General features: G+C 38.3%; 1 protein-coding gene across 1 annotated transcript in view; it reads right to left on the minus strand.

Annotated features, from left to right (window-relative positions):
* The window catches only part of LOC132517230 (zinc finger protein 300-like), a 97953-nt gene that overhangs the window by 34988 nt on the left and 42776 nt on the right, over nt 1–20189 (minus strand). Inside the window, 6 exon segments of the mRNA XM_060144055.1 lie at nt 1818–3433; nt 11950–12045; nt 12285–12411; nt 12921–13071; nt 13655–13780; nt 15168–15322. Coding sequence (XP_060000038.1) covers nt 1818–3433; nt 11950–12045; nt 12285–12411; nt 12921–12935 — 1854 coding nt within the window. The 5' untranslated portion in view covers nt 12936–13071; nt 13655–13780; nt 15168–15322.

Consider the following 20189-nt stretch of genomic DNA (forward strand, 5'->3'; position numbering starts at 1 on the left):
TAGAAATTGCATATGTAATTTTGCTAGATACATCCAAGTTTATTCCAAACTAATCACTTCTTTTAACACAGAAGAAATTTTAATATTAATATAAGCCATTTTATCAATCTTTTCTTCATGCACAGTGTTAAATATTTTTCCCTATCCTAAGGCTATGAAAAGTCTCCTATATAACTACCTGGAAACTTTGTCATTTTGCATTTCATATTTATATTTAGATTAATTGACCCAGAACAATTTATTAAAAAGATAATTTTTCCCCTTCTGATTACAATACCACTTTTGTCATAAAGTTACTCATATATAATTTTTTAATTTTCAGGCTCTCATTTCATTCATCTATTTTTGTCACTCTTGTGTCAATACTATATTGCCTACATTACTACAGCTTTGTGGGAAACCTTAGTCTGATCAATTCTCTAACATTTGTTCTTAATGAGTGACTTGCCTATTCTTGTCCCTTAGTATTTCCATATATATATTAGAATGAATTAGATACAGATATAGATATATCACAATTTGTATGTGTTTGCAAAATAAAATAAATGAAAAGTAATTGAGGTCTCTTTAACATAGCATGAGTTATATCACCAGACACAAAGGCAGTGAAATGGACAAAGGAGAGGACAGGAAATCTGAGATCAGAAGCAGTGTGTCTTAAATGCAAATCAAATTTAAATGTGTGCACATTGGAATTAGTAGCCTATTTCAAGAGAAGAGAGAGGGATAAACAGGACAAATATTAGCTAAGAATGTGCTGTCTGCAGATTTAGAGAACCAACATATGGAAACCAAGGGCGGAAAACCGTGGTGGGGTGGGGATGGTGGTGTGCTGAATTGGGCGATTGGGATTGACATGTATACACTGATGTGTATAAAATTGATGTCTAATAAGAACCTGCAGTATAAAAAAACAAACAAAAAAAACAACTAATATTAAATTTTCTTTGGGTTATTTGTATGTAAATATGTTAATATAAATGTTTCAGACATTACATGAAATTTCTAAAAATCTTATATGTTCTGGTATAATGTTATAAGTCATAATTCTAGTTATTACTTTAAAATGCATATATCAGAAGTAACTAAAAAAAAAAACATGTGCTGTCTGCCAGGATTTCACATACAGATGAGCAAACAGACACTGAGGGTTAAAAAGGTCTTCATAGATGTCACACAATCTATTAATAAGGGAACAAGGGTTAAAACTCATGGCCATCTGACTTTAGAACCAATGTCTTTCCACCACACCAAGCTCCTAGAAGGGTGGGGTAAAAGGGAGAAATGAGCAAGCAGTGTCAATTCCAAGGTCCTGGGTCCATCCACAGACACAAATCAACTTATATTATCAAAATTAAAAAACACAAAAAGACCACATTTATTGAACCTTTTCAACCCATCTTTCCATCATTGTATAAGAAGAATTTTACATATACTTTTAGGGTCTGATGGTCAAGTCCCCTCCCCTTAGTGCAGTTTCTAGGTCTTGGCACTTTTTGACTCATGCTTTCTTCATGTCCTCTTTGGGGAATTACTGCATGGCCGTAATTATGAGAGGCTAACGTTAACAATATTACCACATGCCTAACTTATTATGTAGTATAATCAGGAACATGTAACTTCAAAATAGACTATATGTAATTTGTTCTGTTATGCTAATCATTCAGCTCCAAATCTTAAAAGTTTAACATGCCAAAGTGAAAATTTATATAAACAAAACTTTTTTATTCTCTTGTATTATCTTTGATAAAAAAATAATTACATTAGAAATATGATTTCATTTGTAAAATAGTACCAACAAAGATGCCTAGAAACACATTAAATCTGTGAGTTTTGTTGTACTTATTAAGGCTTGAACAGATACTGAAGGCTTTTCTATGCTTAGTCCATTCTTATGATTTCACCACTATATGAATTCTCTGATGTACAGTGAGTTGTGATTTCTGGATGAAGGCTTTTCCACATACAGCACATTGATAAGGTTTCTCCCCAGTATGAATTCTCTGATGTACAACAAGGTCTGACTTCTGGGAAAATGCCTTGCCACATTCAACACATATATAAGGTTTCTCTCCTGTATGAATCCGCTGATGTCCTGGGAGGTGAGACTTTTGAGAGAAGGCTTTCCCACATTCAGTACAAACATAAGGTTTTTCTCCTGTGTGAATCCTCTGATGTCCAATGAGATGTGACTGCTGACAGAAGGCTTTTCCACATTCACTGCATTTATAGGGCTTTTCTCCAGTATGCGTTCTCTGATGTATAATGAGCTGTGACTTCCGGGAGAAGGTCTTCCCACATGCAGTACATTCATAAGGTTTCTCCCCAGTATGAATTATCTGATGTATAATGAGTTCTGACTTTCTGCTGAAGGCTTCCTCACACTGAGCACATTTGTAGGGTTTCTCCCCTGTGTGAATCCTTTTATGTATGATGAGGTGGGACTTCTCACAGAAGGCTTTTCCACATTCAGTACACTCATAGGGCTTCTCTCCAGTATGAGCTCTATGATGTATAATCAGTTGTGACTTCTGGGAGAAGGCCTTCCTACACTGATTACATTTATATGGCTTTTCACCAGTATGTATTCTTTGATGTATAATGAGGGGTGATTTCTGGGAGAAGGCTTTCCCACAGTCACTACACTCATATGGTTTTTCACCAGAATGAACTCTCTGATGGATAATGAGGGATGATTTTTGAGAGAAGGCTTTTCCACACTCAGAACATTCGTAAGGTTTCTCCCCAGTATGTGTCCTCTGATGTACAATGAGATGTGATTTCTCACTGAAGGCTTTTCCACAAGCACTACAACCATAAGGTTTCTCTCCAGTATGAATTCTTTGATGTATAATGAGCTGTGACTTCTTGAGAAAAGATTTTCCACATTCAATACATACACAGATCTTCTCCCCAGTTTCAACATTCACATATTGAATAAGAGATTGTTTATCGCTGATGATGTTTCCATACTGACTACCTGCACAGTGTTTCACTCTATTATGAATTTTTTCATGCTTAGAATAGGAAGAACTAGGTGTTCTCCCACATCCAAAATTCTCATCTGTGTTTTTTCTTGCATAACCCCTATTACAACTGAATAGGTTTACAGTAGGTTCCAAGCTCTTTTCAAATGAATCACATTTATACAGTCTTTGTCTTGAAGTATCTAGGTCTGTGCAGTTATGAAATATTTTTCCAAATGCATTATATGTATAGCTTGACTCTTCAATAACTGTTTTGTTGTTGATGATTGTGACTTGCCTGAGAAGTCTGTCTTGATTTTCCTGATCTCTCTCCAGCTGGTCGCCTTGCCAGACCTTTAAAACGGAGTACAATGAATGATCCCTTGTGACACTTTCCAGTATGTCCTTATGAAAGTAAACATCTCCAAGTGTATCCAATTGATGTGTGTCAAGTCTAGTCTCCCTGTCTGAAAGAATAAAATTGTAGAGATAAAATCAAACAGATACAAAGATTGAGTAGAGGACAGAAGAGGTGAAACAAATGGATGATCCAGGATGGTCCATGAAGACAGAGAACTGGGCGGGCAACAGCCCATTTAAAACACAACAAAACGTAAATTTATTGGGTGAGTAACTAAAGATGGACTTTACTTCTGATAATGGTGGCATGAGGTAGTCACGGACTTCCCCTCCTCAGAAAACAAATATAAAATTGAATAAAATAATTTTAAAAACAACCAATTCAGGGCACTGGAAAACTACCAAACGCAGGCCAAAGGTGAAAAGTGTTTACTTGTCAAAAACTTCTACTTCATTAGGTAAGAATGGGGAGTTTGTGGCATTCTTTCCTAAGGTTTTCCTGTCTTGCACCCCTAGTTTATGGGGCATTGAGAGATAACTCAAATCCACAGGATACAGTTTTATGCTGATAGTAGAGCAGCTAGTAATTTAACAAGGAGAATTTGTACGCAAAAGAATCATAGAAAGGTTGAGATAATGAACTTGCCATACATTCCTACCTGACTGCTAAAATATTTGTGAAGAGAGATCCTAGTGAGCCCAGCAGTGATTGAAAGGCTGGGGAAACGTGCAAATTTCCTATGCTTTTAAAGTGTTCTGAGACATGCACAATCCAGGTGGCAAAGAGTAAAAGTCATACTGGCTTTAGGTGTCTAATAAACCTGTCCAAATCATTAGTTCACATCTATAGCCAGGCTTAATCAAACAAACAAAACTAAGCAGAGATATTAGTGATGACACTCCACAGGACAGAAAGATGTCACAGTTTAAGCCCAAGCAAGTGCCTCTAAAACAAAAACTCTCAGAAGGAACAAAAGGATCCAAAGACGCTATAACGTACTGTCTACAATGTAGAGCTTTCAACCAAAAATTACTACACATATAAGGAAAAAAATGTGACCTACACTAAGGAACAAAATCAGTTGATAGAAACTGACTCCAAATGGGTGCAAATGTTGAATTTAGCAAAGACTTTAAAGAAGCTATTATAAACATATTCAAAAAACTAAGGGAAAATATTCTAAGGAACAAGTGAATAAACTGACAATTTCAAAAGAGGAAAGAAGAATATAAAAGAACCAGTTTGACTATAAGAGGCAGAAAGAAGAATTTTTGAGAGTAATGGAACTTTTCTGTATCATGATTGTGGTGGCAGTTAACTTACTCTATGCCTTTTTCAAAATTTAAAGAAAGAGTAACATTTATTTTATGTAAATTAAAAAATAAAAGAACCAAATGAAAATTCTAAAGTTGAAATGAAGATTTCACCAGATGGGCTCATTAGTGGATTTGAGATAGCAGAAGGCAAAATCAGAATCAGTAAACTTGAAGAAATATCACTAGAAATTATTCAGCCCAAAGAACAAAAAGAAAAATTATTTTAAAAATAGAATCTCAAGATTTGTGGAGCAGTTAGGCATTCCAGTATACGTGTAATTGGAGTTTAGAAAGGGGTGGGGGGGGAGAGCCAAAAGAAATCTGGAGAAATGTCTTTAAAATTACCAAATTCGGTGGAAAACATTAGTTTGCACATAGAAGAAGCTCAACAGACCACAGGAAGGATACCAAGACAACCAGCCAAATCAGAATTAAACTGCTGAAAAATAAAGGCAAAAAGAAAAATCTTCAAAGCAGCAGGAAAAAAATGACACATCATGTATCAAAGCATAACAGTACTGTTGGCTGAATTTTCAACACACACACACACACACACACACACAAAACTGAGGTCAGGAAATACTGGAATGACACACAGTCAAAATACTAAAAGAAAGCAACCTGTCAACCAAGAATTCTACATTCAGTGAAACTTTAATAATGGGAAAATGAAGACATTTCCAGATAAACAAAAAAAGTTACCAACAGAACTGATCTATAAGAAATACTAAAGAAAGTCTTTCCTGCTGAACAAATAATACCAGATGATAACTCAAATCTACAAGACAACAGAAAAATTTTAAACTATTTGGGTAAAGTATTTAAATATGTATAATTTTAAAAATATTTCCTTCTAATTTCTTCAAAAGACTTTTTAAAGCAAAAACAGTAACACTATACTGTCAAAGTTATGACAAATACAAACGTAACATACATGACTAAAAGAACAAAACAGCACAAGGTGGTTCAGGAGGGCAGAAAATGGAGCTATGCTAGTGCAAGTTTCTATAATTTGTGAGAGAAAAAAAAGCAGTATCAACATAAGGTGGGTTATAAGAAAATAAATATATTGTAATCCCTATAGCAACATCACACACACACACACACACACACACACACACACACAACTACCAACTAAAAAATAAACAGGGGAATGAAAATGGTCTATTAAGGACTTCCCTGGTGGCACAGTGGTTAAGAATCCACCTGCCAATGGAGGGGACACGGGTTTGAGCCCTGGTCTGGGAAGATCCCACATGCCGCGGAGCGACTAAGCCCATGCGCCACAACTACTGAGCCTGTGCTCTAGAGCCCGCAAGCCACAAGTACTGAGCCTACGTGCTGCAACTACTGAAGCCCGTGCGCCTAGAGCCCATGCTCCTCGACAAGAGAAGCCACCACAGTGAGAAATCCACCCACCGCAACAAAGAGTAGCCCTCACTCACCACAACTAGAGAAAGCCTGTGCGGAGCAACAAAGACCCAGCGCAGCCAAAAATAAATTTTAAAAAATAATAATTAACAAATAAATAAAATTCAAGTCATATTTTAAAAATATATTTTAAAAAAAGACAAGTAGACAAAGAAAATCAGTAAATATCAATGAACTTAACTGACATCTACAGATATCCCATCCAACAACAGAACACACATTCATTTCAAGAACACATTAATCAAACATCAGAATAGACCTTATACTGGGCTTTAAAACAAGCTGCAATAATTTTATAAGGATGGAAATCATACAGAGTATATTTTCCAACCATAATGGAACTAAATTAGAAATAAATAACAAAAAGAAATATCAGAAATCTCCCCAAATATTTGGGAATTAAATAACATATTTGTAAATAAACTATGTGTCGAAAAGTCCAAAGAGAAATTAGCAAATAACTTGAATGAAAATGAAAACACAAAATATCAAAAATTGTGGGACACAGCTTCATTCTTAGAGGACAAATTATATGCAGGTAATCCTCATTTTGCAAGATTTCAACAAGCATGAAATTTAGTTACCACAGTTTAGTTAAATAACACCAGTCTGCCAACAACATAGTTCACACTTTAACGACCACAGTATGTCTAACAGCATAAAGTACAAACTTCACTGCTACCTCTTCAGTCCATAAATCACTAAATAAATAACAGATACACATCATGATCAGTACCCAATCATTTCACTTCTTTCAAAGTCTGTTGGTGACTATTAACTTCACATCTGCTGTCCAATATATATACAGACAGCAAAGTGTGTAGTTTGTTTCTTCCTTGTATCCCATTGATAAACCCACGTGACATTATCCAAATTACCCTAATCATCCAAAAATGTGTAACTGAAAGAGGGAACTGACCAACAAAGATGTAAATGCAGCAAAGAAACAACACATTAACAACACTGGATGTGATTAGAAAATAGCTGACCATGTTAGCATTGCCACTATTTATGAAACTTTATAGATATGCAGCCAGAGGAACTTAGTGAAGGCAAACTTATCAACATAAATTTCTGGGTTGTGATGGAAAGGATAAAAATAATTCAAAGAAAGTGATGCCTACATTTTCACATTACCTTCGACATATTTCACAACACTGAAAGCACAAAGGAGAAAATGTTGGAAGCTGACCCAACCTTAGAAAGTAATATGACAATTCACTAAGGCACAGAGAACATGTTAACTCCTTATCATAAGTTATACAATTATAAGAAGGCAAGCACTGTTCAAACCACTCTACATAGAGTTTTTTAAAAGAAATAAAAGACATTTTCAATGCTTCCAATGTTTTAAATTGCAGGGTAGTAAATAAGTATTAGTTTTACTACATTTTCATCTCTATAAACAGTTATAACCAACAGCAAGATAGCATTTTTTTTCAATTTTCTTTTTTTTTTTTTGATGTGGACCATTTTTTTTTTTAAGTCTTTACTGAATTTGTTATAATACTGCTTCTGTTTTATGTTTTGGTTTTTTGGCCACAAGCCATGTGGGATCTTAGCTCCCCAACCAGGGATCGAACCTGCACCCCCTGCATTGGAAAGCAAAGTCTTAACCACTAGACCACCAGGGAAGTCCCCAAGATAACTTTTAATGTTTTGACGAAAAATGTTTAAAGGTCAAAATCAATTACAATTTTTCCCGTCGATTATAAAAATTACTTGGCAAAGTTCTGGCTTCCATGGTAATTTTTACGGCCCCTCACTACCATACAAAGTAAGGACTATCTATTAAATGTTCATACTAGAAAACAATAAAGGTTTCAAATTAATGATCTAAGCTTCTACCTTAAGAAGCTAGAAAAAGAGCAAATTAAACCTAAAATAAATAGAAGACAGGAAACAATAAAGATCAGAGTGGAAATCAATAGAAGATAGACAAACAATAAAGAAAAATAAATGAAATCAAAACCCGATTATTTGAAAAAAATTAATGAAATTGTTATGTTTTAGCTAGTGATGAGGAAAGAAGAAAACAAAGTATCAGTGTCAAGAATGAAAGACAGAACATCTCTAGAGATCCTATAGACATAAAAGAACAAAAAGGGAATATTATGAAAAAAATTTATACCAATAAATATGACAATTTAGAGGAACTGGAAAAATTCCTTGGAAAAAAAAACAACCTACCAAAACTGACTCAAGAAAAAGTAAATAATCTACATAGATCCACATCAAGGAAAGAAACTTAATAAATAAAAATCTTCCCACAAATGTCCATATCTAGACTGGTAAATTCTATCACTGTAATAAACCATAACCATGAATGTATCGGTTTTTCTCAGTCTGTGAGTCCTTCTAGCAAATCAGCAGAACTGAAGGTGGTCTTGCAGACCCCCAATACAACTAGTAAACCAAATCCAGCAGCATATAAAAAGAATTATACACCATCACCAAGTGGAACTTATCCAGAAATATAAGGTTGGTTTGTTGTCCAAAAATCTATTAATTAAAATTCATTAACACATCACATAAATAGATCATTTCAACAGATGCAGAAAGAACATTTGTCAAAATGCAACACATTTTCATGATAAAAACACTCAGCAAACTAGGAACAGAAAGGAACTTCCACAACCTGCAAAGGGCATGACAACCTACAGCTAACATAACTTAATGGTAAAAGACTGGATTTTTCCCATAAGATCAGGAACAAGACAAGGATGTCCATTCTCCATTCTATTCAACATTGTACTAGAGGTTCTAGCCAGGGTAGTTAACCAAGAAAAGAAATAAAAAGCATCCAATGTGTAAAGGGATATTTAAAACGATCTCTATTTACAGATGATAAATTCATTTATATGGGAAATCCTAAAGAATTAGCTAAAAACTATTAGAACCAGTAAACTTTGTGAGTTTGCAGGATCCCAGACCAACATTCAAAAATCAATTGCATTTCTATGCACTTGCAATGGACAATCCAAAAATAAAGTTAATGAAACAATTTCATTTACAATAGTATCAAATGGAATAGAATACTAAGAAGTATGTTTAACAAAGATGTACACAACTTATACTCTGAAAACTATAAAACATTGCTGAAAGAAGTTAAAGAGGATCTAAATAAATGGAAAAACATTTCATGTTCCAGGGATCAGAAGACTTAATACTGTTAACATGGCAATACTCCTCAAATTGATCTACAAATCCAACCAATCCCTTTCAGAATCTGAAGACGTTTATTTGTGGAAACTGATACTCTGATTCTAAAATTCATATGGACCCAGAAGAGCCAAAACAATGCTGAAAAAGAAAAACAATGTTGGAAGAATGATACTTCCCAATTTCAAAACTTACCACAAACAACAGTAATCAAGAGAGTGTGATATTGGCTTTAGAACAGATTTATAGATCAACAGAATAGTACAGACAGTGCAGAAATAAACCCTTTCATTTATGGCCAACTGATTTTTGGCAAGGGTACCAAGACCATTCAATGGGAAAAGGAGAGTCTTTTCAATAAATGGTGCTGGAACAACTGGATTACCACAGGCAAAAGAATGAAGTTGGACCCTTACCCCATACCATATGCAAAAAGTAACTCAAAATATCAGATCAAAGACCTAAATGTGAGAGCTAAAAGTACAAAACTCTTAGGAAAAAACATAGGGGTAAATCTTCATGACATTGGATTTGGCAATGGATTCTTGGATATGACACCAAAGCACAAACGACAAAAAAAATAGATAAACTATACTTCATCAAAATTAAAAACTCTTGGGACTTCCGTGGTTGCACAGTGGTTAAGAATCTACCTGCCAGTGCAGGGGACATGGGTTCAATCTCTGGTCCAGGAAGATCTCACATGCCGCAGGTAAACTAAGCCCATGCACCACAACTACTGAGCCCACATGCTGCAACTACTGAAGCCTGGGCACCTAGAGCCTGTGCTCCGCAAGGAGAGAAGCCACCACAATGTGGTGCCTGCGCACCACAACCAAGAGTAGCCCCCGCTCGCCACAACTACAGAAAGCCCGCACTCAGCAATGAAGACCCAATGCAGCCAAAAATTTTAAAAAATTTTAAAAAAAGAGTTAAAAACTCTTCAATGTGTGCTTCAACGACACAAGAAAGTAAAAAGAAAACATGGGAGGAAGTATGTGCAAATCATTTATCAGATAAGAGATTTCTATCAAATAAGAATTCTATACAAAGAATTATATCTATATAACAAACTTTACATGGAAGTTCTATACAGGAACTTTATATAAAGAGCTCTTATAATTCAATAATAAAAGACAAATAACTCAATTCAAAAATGGATGGGGGGCAAGATAGGGATAGGGGATTAAGAGATACAAACTACTATATATAAAATAAATAAACAAGGATATATTGTACAGCACAGGAAAATATAGCCATTATTTTGTAATAACTTTAAATGGAATATAATCTATTAAAATGTTGAATTACTATGTTGTACACTTGAAACTGAGATAATATTGTAAGTTAACTATACTTCAAAAAAAAGGACAAGTGATCTGAATAGACATTTCTCCAAAGAACATAAATAAATGGCCAATAAGCACATGAAAAAATGCTCAACCTAATTAGTCTTCAGGGACCGTTTTGGTTCAACATACAGTTGCTATATTACCCAGCAATTCTACTCCTAGGTACACACCAAAGGAAAAAAAAAGATATGTCTATACAAAAACTTGTACATGAATGTTAATAGTAGCATTATTCATGTAGCTAAAAGGTGGAAACAAGGCAAATATCCAACAACTGATGAATGGATTAACAAAATGTAGTATATCAATACAATGTAATATTATTCAGCCAAAAAAGGAATGAAGTACTGATACATGCTAAAATGTGGATGAACCTTGAAAACATTATGAAAGAAGTCAGTCACAAAGGACCACATATTATATGAATACATTTATATGAAATATCAAGAATGAGGCAAATCAATACAGACAGAAAGCAGATTAGTGATTGCTTAGGGCTGGGGAGATGGGAAGAAGGGGTGTGATAGCTAAAGGGTATAGGGTTTCTTTTGGAGGTGATAAAACTGTCTTAAAATAGACTGTGGTGACAGTTGCACAAATCTGTGAATATCCTAAAAACCACTGCTGACTTTAAATGGGTGAACTGTATGGCATATGAATTATATCTCAAAGCTGCTTAAAAAAAAATAATAACAGAAAATTTCAGGGTACAGCTAGTGAAACACAGCTGTAGTCACAATATGTAACCAACTTTATATTCCACTATTCCCCAATAAATATCTTTTATTTAAAGTCAAGTAAGCCTAGAAAATTTCTATCAGATAAACCATGTTGATTTCTAACTCCAAGGATTTGTACATGTCCTTTCCTAGAGCTTGCCCTCACCTTCCTCCTTCTGCCTAAGCCACACTTCAGATATGCTTCAAAGTAGCTGGTTCATGCTTTGAAAAATGCCTTCTTAAATTATGCCACATCTCTTTAGACTATAATTTTCACTGAACCCCTGAAGCAGTAACTATATTGGACATGCAATTTTATATAGCTGTAAATCTTGATGTCTTGTCTTTCTATGTATAACCTATGTTCCTGAAAAGCATTTGCCTTCTATTGTCTTTGACTCTTTTAGAAAGGTACTAAAGATATGATTGTTGAGTGGATCAATAAGAAATTTCTCTTCTGTACATGGCTCACTACTACTGAATTAACTAGTTGTCGAATACCTACTACACGCACAGCACAGGAGCAAGAAGGAAAAGGAGTTATCAATCTGGGTGGAAATGTAAGTCTTAGTTGCCAACCAATTAAAAACAAAAACAAACTGATATTTCACTTCCTTTGTCTTCCATCTGCCAGATTTTCACCTGGATAGATCCAATTTGATATGTCTCTCTTCATAATCCATGGCTCTTCTCCTTGTTCCAACTTAGATATGACACCTGGTTTGGAAACTGGATACCCTATGATAAAAAAAAATTGAGGAATTGAGTTGACTACACTGAAGAAAGAAGAAAAGATACAGTTTTAGGAGCCCTACGATGAAGTCCAGCTGGCCCTCAGAACAGTAATGACCTTCCACTGGAGAGAAGAAAGAGAGCAAAAAGTCACAAGTAGGTCAAGAACCCACCCAACTCAATCAAATTCCAGTGAGAGGCACTGGATTGGCTAACTCTGAGTTATGTTGGGAAGCCATCCTTACCCACTGAGACCAGGTGGCTGTAGTTCTCCAGCATTACGTCCCTGTACAGGGTCCTCTGAGCAGGGTCCAGTTGCTGCCATTCCTCCTGGGTGAAATCTATAGCCACATCCTCGAATGACACTGGACCCTGTAATAGCATGCTCCTGTTCAATCTGAATTGATCATTCTCATCATTTTTACCATAGCATACAAAACTACATTCCCAGTTCTACATTATGCCTATTGAGAAAAATGATGTAAAGATCTATCTTCAGCAAAAAGAGTCAAACACAGCAAGAGAACAGGAAAGTAAAAGAGACCTAATCACAAATGGAAATTTAATCAAGGCAGCATCCACTTCAAATAAGTGGATTATTCAACAAATGGTACATGAAAATGCAAATCATGCATATGATATTCTCTAACTTTCCACTGTGTCTTCTCGAAATTTATATATAACGAATATATATATATGAACTATAGTTTAATAGTGGTTTCATGTGGTTTCAAAATATATAATCTGCATATTACATAGTAACTCTTTTCAAGTCTTTATCTTTCGTTCTCTCTACATTTTCCCTAATCCTAATTTTTGACTTTCCACTCTTTTCTATTTCATTGTATGGAAATCAAGTACAAAGTAAGCAAGCAACTCACCTGAGACTTGGTCATCTTCTGCTTCTCTTCCAAAAGGGAAAAGGTCTGAGGAATCAGGACTAGGAGATAGAATGGAGCCTCCTGGAGCCAGAACTGACATTCACCAGTCTAGAAACACTACCACCAAAAGTCACGTGGATAACAGGCCACCCTGTAGAAGAAGGTCATTTGGTCCTACGGAAGAGTCCTTACCGAACCACCATGTGAAGGAAGCCCTCTTGTGATAATAATATGATCACATAGAACTTGGACAAGATGTATTTTTAATTGGATGAATGCTGATATGTTTTCTGTTGACTTACTAACACCTCATTGTTCCCCTTTGGACCAGCAATTATATTTGTTATTCTATATGCAGAACTACCATAAGACAATAATCATGGATATATATGTAAAGATTTAACTGAAGATGGAGCAGATCCCTGGCAATAAGAATGGGAATGACGAAGTAGAAAACTGCTTCTGTTTAGGGAATATGCATTCCCATATTCCCTAAACAGAAGCAGCCAGTAAAATCCTAAGAGTTCTTTCATGTTTTCCCCTAACTTGGCAAATTCTCTTGCCAAGTCAGTATTCATGGATTAAAATTGTTGATTTTGTTAATTTTAAGATGTTTTCTGTTTAAATTTTTATTGCTAATTTTTAATAGTGCAGTTTCTATATTAAAAAATATATAGTTATAGGTTGGAACTACTGTTAAACATGAACATACCATAATGCAGCGAGATAGTTACCTGGTAATCTTCTCAGTCCCAGGATGGGTCATGCAGACATGGGCTGAACTCATTTAGAGGAAGTGAGTCCTCTCATGATAGGAAGACTGTTTCATATAGGGTATCCCAGGCTTTGTCAAAATAAATCTGGAAGAAAACAATCAAACAGCCATGCTCATCTCTGAACGCCCAGCTCTGCAACAAGTAAACAGCAGGCATTTAATAAATGTTTGTTGAACAGAATGTAGAAGGACTGCAATAAACTGAGGAAGAGGCAGGGTTGAAATCAAATCTTACATGAGAAAGAGAAAAAGCAGCCCTTCCTATCTGAGAACAGGCCTGGCACTCATAACTCTCCTATTTAACACGAACAATTACAAGAAACACTTACATCAGACAGGCCACTCCCTGACCAGGACAGAGCTAGACAAAAACAACACCTCTCTTAAATCATACCTGAACACAGACAAAACATCAACATTCTCCAATTCACAAAATACCAAACATCCCCCTCTCCCAACTAACATGAAGGATTGCTACTTTTTTACCTATCACACCTTTAGCTTCAACCTAGTCATTCTTCTCTCTAGATAAGATTTATTAAAATTTCCACTCACTGAATTACCCCACTTCCTGACAACATCCAATTCAGAGCTAGGCCCGTTCCCTACATCCTCCTCAAAATCACCTAACACAAGGCCATATCCTATAACAAGTGTTTTCTAACACCCTCTTATCGAGACACCCTTAACGCTCCCCACTGTGTACGTGTTCCTAACTAGATGCAAGAGCAGTAAACCCAACTTATTCAACTACAGGGTGTTCCTGGTAGTTTTTGGCTCGACGGAATTGACAGTAATAATCCTGTCCCTTTAGATTTGTTTGGTCTTACATTCAAAGGATGTTTTCTTCTGTGATGATATGAATGATGGAAAGAGATGATGGCTTGAAAAAAACATCTGAGGAGGGGCTTCACCTTGAGAGTAGCCTCTGACCTACACAGACTGTAAAGTGAGGCATTTCCCAGTAAACTGGGACTGACCTGTATCAGCTCTGGGCCCCATTAATAACCTCTAAAAATCACTGAATCACCAGGTGCAGAAATCAGAAATCTCAAAGAGCACCTCCAGCCCCACACAGCCCCATCACAGCACTGGCCATATAGGTCCACAAATCACTGGCCACACGGATACCCCATCAGCGCACAGGTCCGCGGTCCCTGACCCACAAATAACACAGCTCTCCCTATGACTGATCCACATACATACCCAACACTCATACTAGAGACTCCCCACCACTGACCCCATAGACCTTCAATTACTGACCCTCATGGACCGCCGTCCCAATAACAATTTCAGTCTTCCTCAGGTCTCAACCCATAAATCCCCCTTCTGACCCCCAGCTCGATTATCAGGTCCCAAAACGCCTGCCACAGCTTATCCCAGTACGGATGTCACATTCATAGCGGCGAACTCTCCCGCTTCCTGTCTGAGTGAGCAAAGCTCGAGGCTCCCGGGCCTTCGCTGTTCCGTACCGGGCATTTTGGCCGCTCCACACCCTGAGCGGCTTTGTTCAGGAGGCAATATGGCCGCCCCCAAGCGCTGTGTCTCAGTGGGAGCCGCCATCTTGAAAGGTCGGCCAGTTCCGTACAAGCAGAGGAATTCAGTTTATTCGGAACCTGAGGCTGGGCTGTACCACCGCGGCAGCGAGGGGAGGGGGAAAAGATGACAAAAAGGAGAATTATACAAATGCGTAAGGTAGAAGCTATCGCAGACTTTACAGGATTGGGGAAGAACTGCAGTACGGCAGTACTTTACTGGAAGACTGTAACTGGTGTAAGAGGAATTTGGAATGGTGCAATCCTTTCGTAGGAGAGTCTACTGAAAAGGTCTGCTAAATGGTCCAGGAGATTCCAGTGTGGGAGAGGGGCAAAAGTGATGGAAAACTTGGGAGGCAGAGAGGGGCATGAACAGTTACTTATGCTAATTATTATAGGAAATCCTCCTAGGGGAAATTACAGTTATGGTAATAAATCGCAGGGGGCGATTGACGAAAAAAAGGAAAATTGATGGATAAACAACAAGGTCCTACTGTATAGCACGGGGAACTATAGTCAATATCCTTTAATAAACCATAATGGAAAAGAATAGGAAAAAGAGTATGTGTGTGTATATATATATATATATATATATATATATATAAACATAACTGAATCACTGTGCTGCTTTCCTGTAAGGCACAAACTAACACAATATTACTTCAATAAAATTATTTTTAAAAAAAAAGAAAATTGAGACAGGGAAGAGGAGACTGAAACACAAAATAAAGGAGAAACTGAGGAAAAGAGAAAGGAAGCCTAAGGGACAAAAAGACCTAAGGCATAAGAACAGAGAGTGGAGACTAGAGGACAAAAGGGGGGAGAATGAGGGACTGAGAGTGAGAGACTGAGGACAGAGGCAAAGGAGAATGAAGGAGAAGGGGGGATTGACAGATAGAAAAAAGGAGAAATGAAAGGAGAAGACTGAGGTGGAATGACCCACCATAAAGTTTTGTCTGGAACTGCCCCAGGAAATCCCTCCCAGGGACTTCAAAAGTCCTGCTTTGGGAGGATGGCTGGGGAAAGTTGGAGAATAAGTACAAAACCCATAAGGTGGTCCCAAAAGTAAAGGCGTAAGCAACACTGTTATCCTCTCAAGTGGATAAGGCAAAGATTTTATGCCTTTCCTGGTCGTTACTATTGCTTTTTTCTTCCCTTGGCTGTTGATGCTGGCAGTCATGATTTGCAGTTTACAAAAATGCAAATCCACTGTTGCATCACTCTGGAGTGATACAATTTAAGTGTACAATTTAAGTGCACTGCAATCATAAGCTTTAATAATTAGTCTGTGGCCTTGTCTGTGGATTAACTGCTGTGCTTTGTACTGATATAGTACTAGTTTAATTTCTAACAGTGTGACTATTATGACCATGTTTTCTAAGAGTTCAGATAATGAAAACGAGAACATTTTTAATACCAATGACAGCATGATCCAGACATCACCAACAAAGACTCTTATTTTAATAACAGATGTAAAGACATATCCACATCTAGATTAGGGAAGTAAATAACTAAAACAGTGCAAACTGCAAAAGATGAAAAAAGGAATTTGGGATTGGGCATGGTGGAGGAGGGGAATAAAAGCACATACGGAGAATTAAATTTAAAAGTCAAGGATGAGACAGACAAATACTTCTAAGTAAATGGGTTTTTTTGTTTGTTTTTGGTCCCTCGAAAAGACACCAATGCTGAGTTGAAAATAGTGGCCGTTGAATTCGACTGGACAGATCACTCCTAAAGGGAATCTAGGCAGCAGAAAAGAAACCTGTCAACTGGCCCAAAGTGCCCCCAACACTAGGTGTACTTCTCACCTGGTTAAGGTTGCCTACTGGGTGTTTAAAAACCAAAATATAGAGGATAAAAAGGCCTGGAGGCAAGCCCACCTACTGGTTGTTGCCCTTCAGTGTCAACCAGACGGCATGGGAATTTGAACTAACTACCCACGGAGATTCTCGACCTGGTGAGTGATCCCCAGCCTCCACCAAGTTATAGCAAGTCAAGAAAACTAGTACCCAATCAGTGCGCCATATGTAAACAAGAGGGACACTAGAAGACACAATGCCCTCAGCGCCCCCCAAGGTGGATGGAAATGGCAGAACCCGGCCACAACGCTCGAAGGCAGATGGTCCAAATAGATGAAGAATAATGGGGCCAGGGGCTCCTAAGCCAGCACTCCAATTGACCCCCGAGAAGCTCCGCCTGAGACTGGACACTGGGGAAAAGTCTGTTGAATTCTTAGTCAACACTGGTGCCGCTTTCTCAGTTCTGAACACCAGATCAGGCACTCAGTCATAAGAGTTGTAAAATTATGGGAGTATAAGAGAAGGCCCAAGAACGGGCATTCATAGAGCCATTAAAATGCAAATTGGACAAACACGTCACCCATTCCTTCCTACACATTCCCAAATGTCCTATATCCCTGATAGGAAGGGATATCTTACATAAATTAGGAGTTACTATCCACCTAATGGGAGACAAACTGGAGATTGGCATTCCCCTAGACGGGGGGCACAAGATGGTAATGTTAATGGCTGAGGACAAACTTCCCTGGACAGATCTGAACAATTAGATCAAACAGCTAAAGGATGGTCTCCTTGCCTACGGGCAGTAGTAGCTACTGCAACCCCGCTAAAGGAGGTTGAGAAGTTAATGTTCAGACAGCAAATCACCCTATGAACTCCACACCAGTTTCAAGCATTTAGTAAGCTCTAAGGGAACAGGTCAATTCAAGTCCAGGCTACACTTTTGGATACCTTAGTGGTTACTATGAAAACCTGTCATACACTGGGAGTTCCCTGGTGGTCCAGTGGTTAGGAGTCAGCACTTTCACTGGGGCGCGGCGCAGCCAAGAAACAAAACAAGACAAAACAAAAAACCTGTCAAACCTGTCGTACATTAAATCCTGCCATCTTACTACCTACAGAAACAGGGCCCTTAGAACACGAGTGTATGGAAACAATAGACACAGTCTATCCCAGTCACACCGACCTAGGAATCAAGCGTCTCCCAAACGCTGAAGAGGAGTAGTTTTATGAGGGAGGGAAAAAGCCTGGTGGGATATGCAATAACCTCCCAGACCCAAGTCATAGAATGAAGAGGCCTACCCCCAGGGACTTCAGCCCCAAAGGTGAAACTGATGGCCCTCACCCAAGCCTTAGAGCTCAGGACAGGGAAGGCCTTAAATATTTACACAGATTCCTGGTATGCATATGCCACCCTACACAGACACAGGGCTATTTGAAGGGAAAGAGTTATGCTTACTGCAGAGAATAAACAGGTGGTACATGGCTTAAGCCTATTGAAACTCTCAGAAGCAGTACAGATTCCAAAAAAGGTGGCAATGATTCATTGCTGGGGTCACCAAAAGGAGGATGCAGAGGATAATGGGAAACGACACGGTGGATGCAACTGCCAGAAAGGTGGCCCTAGAACCAGTAACTTGGCAACTACCCTTCATACTTTGAAGGTCAGATCCATCCAATTATTCCCCAATCTACACAAAAGAAATATTAGACAAAACCCCAAAATGGGGCTTCAATAGGGATTTGGGGAGTCATGGGTGGCTAGTTAATGCCCCAAACTGTAGCTTGCCAAGCCATCAGGGAGGACCATTAAGGATCTCACTATGGGAGGGAAGTCCTAGATAACTACCTGGTGGAGATCATGGTGACCCCAAGCACGAAAAACGTAAACGGTTGGGTAGTTGAGACCTGCCCCAATGGTGCAATAAACAACCCCAACACCAGAGCCCCCAGAGGCCCCCAGATAAGACCCATTCAAACCAGAGGGACAGACCCTGGAGAACACTGGCAGTTAGATTTCACTGTCACACTGAGAATATCGGACAATTTCAGATATAAGCATTCCCCACTAGAACTGAAAGGGCAGCTGAAGTGACTAAGGCATTACTGAAGAAATAATCCCCAGGTTTGGGCTCCCAGGATCCCTACAAAATGATAATGATCCAGCGTTTGTGTCTCAAGTGACGAAGGGGATAGTGAGTGCCCTGGGCATAAAATGGACGTTACACTCAGCCTGTCAAGAAAACTGGATGAAGATTCTTCTGACTGCTCTGCTCTACGTGTGGTTAGTCCCCGGTGGGGATAAGTTAAACTTAAATGCACCTGAACTCATGAATGGTAGATCCATTCCCCAAGCCCAAGAAGGGACACCCTAACCCCCTTGGAATGAAACAACTCAAGCTCTCCACGTAGGAAAAACCATGAAAGCTCTCACAGAATATGGTAACCATGAGCGGCCTGCACACACTGACCTGGTCCTATATCCCTTCCAGCCAGGAGAGTGGGTGTACCTAAAAACATGGAAAACAGGCAGCCCAAGACATCAACTCACTCCTAAGTGGAACGGACCGCACTTAGTGATCCTAACCACCCATTCTGCCCTGAAGTTGCAGGGGATCACTCCGTGGGTACATCACACTCCAATGAAGAGGGCTCCTGAGCCCCAACCTCTGGAGAAATAACCCAAGACAACAGACACCATCCCCCACCCCCACCCCCACCCCGCTCCACACTACTCTTGTGAACCTCTCTCCAATCTAAAACTCCTTTTTCAAAAAAAGGCAAAAGATAAGTAATTGTATATGCCAAGCAATAGGAATTTTAGGATAACTGGATTGCCCTAGATTATCTGTTGGCTGACGAGGGAGGGGGTCTGTGCAAGTCAATACAACATGTTGCTTTTACATCAGTGTAAGTGGCCTGATTAAAGAAAGTGTAGACAGGCTACTAGAAAAACCAACTTGGTTAACAGAAGTCAGCCAGCCTAATCTGGCCAAATTTTGGAACAGGGTAAAACAAGCCCTCCCCAGCATCCTTGGTTTCTACGTTTCCTGGGCCCCTTAAGAACCACTGTCCTCTAGCTGATACATATTTGGGCCATGTAGTTTAAATTGTCTGGCATCCTTTGTCTCCAAAAGATTAGAATCTATAAAACTTC

Source organism: Lagenorhynchus albirostris, chromosome 3, assembly GCF_949774975.1.
Source record: "Lagenorhynchus albirostris chromosome 3, mLagAlb1.1, whole genome shotgun sequence".
Taxonomy (NCBI): domain Eukaryota; kingdom Metazoa; phylum Chordata; class Mammalia; order Artiodactyla; family Delphinidae; genus Lagenorhynchus; species Lagenorhynchus albirostris.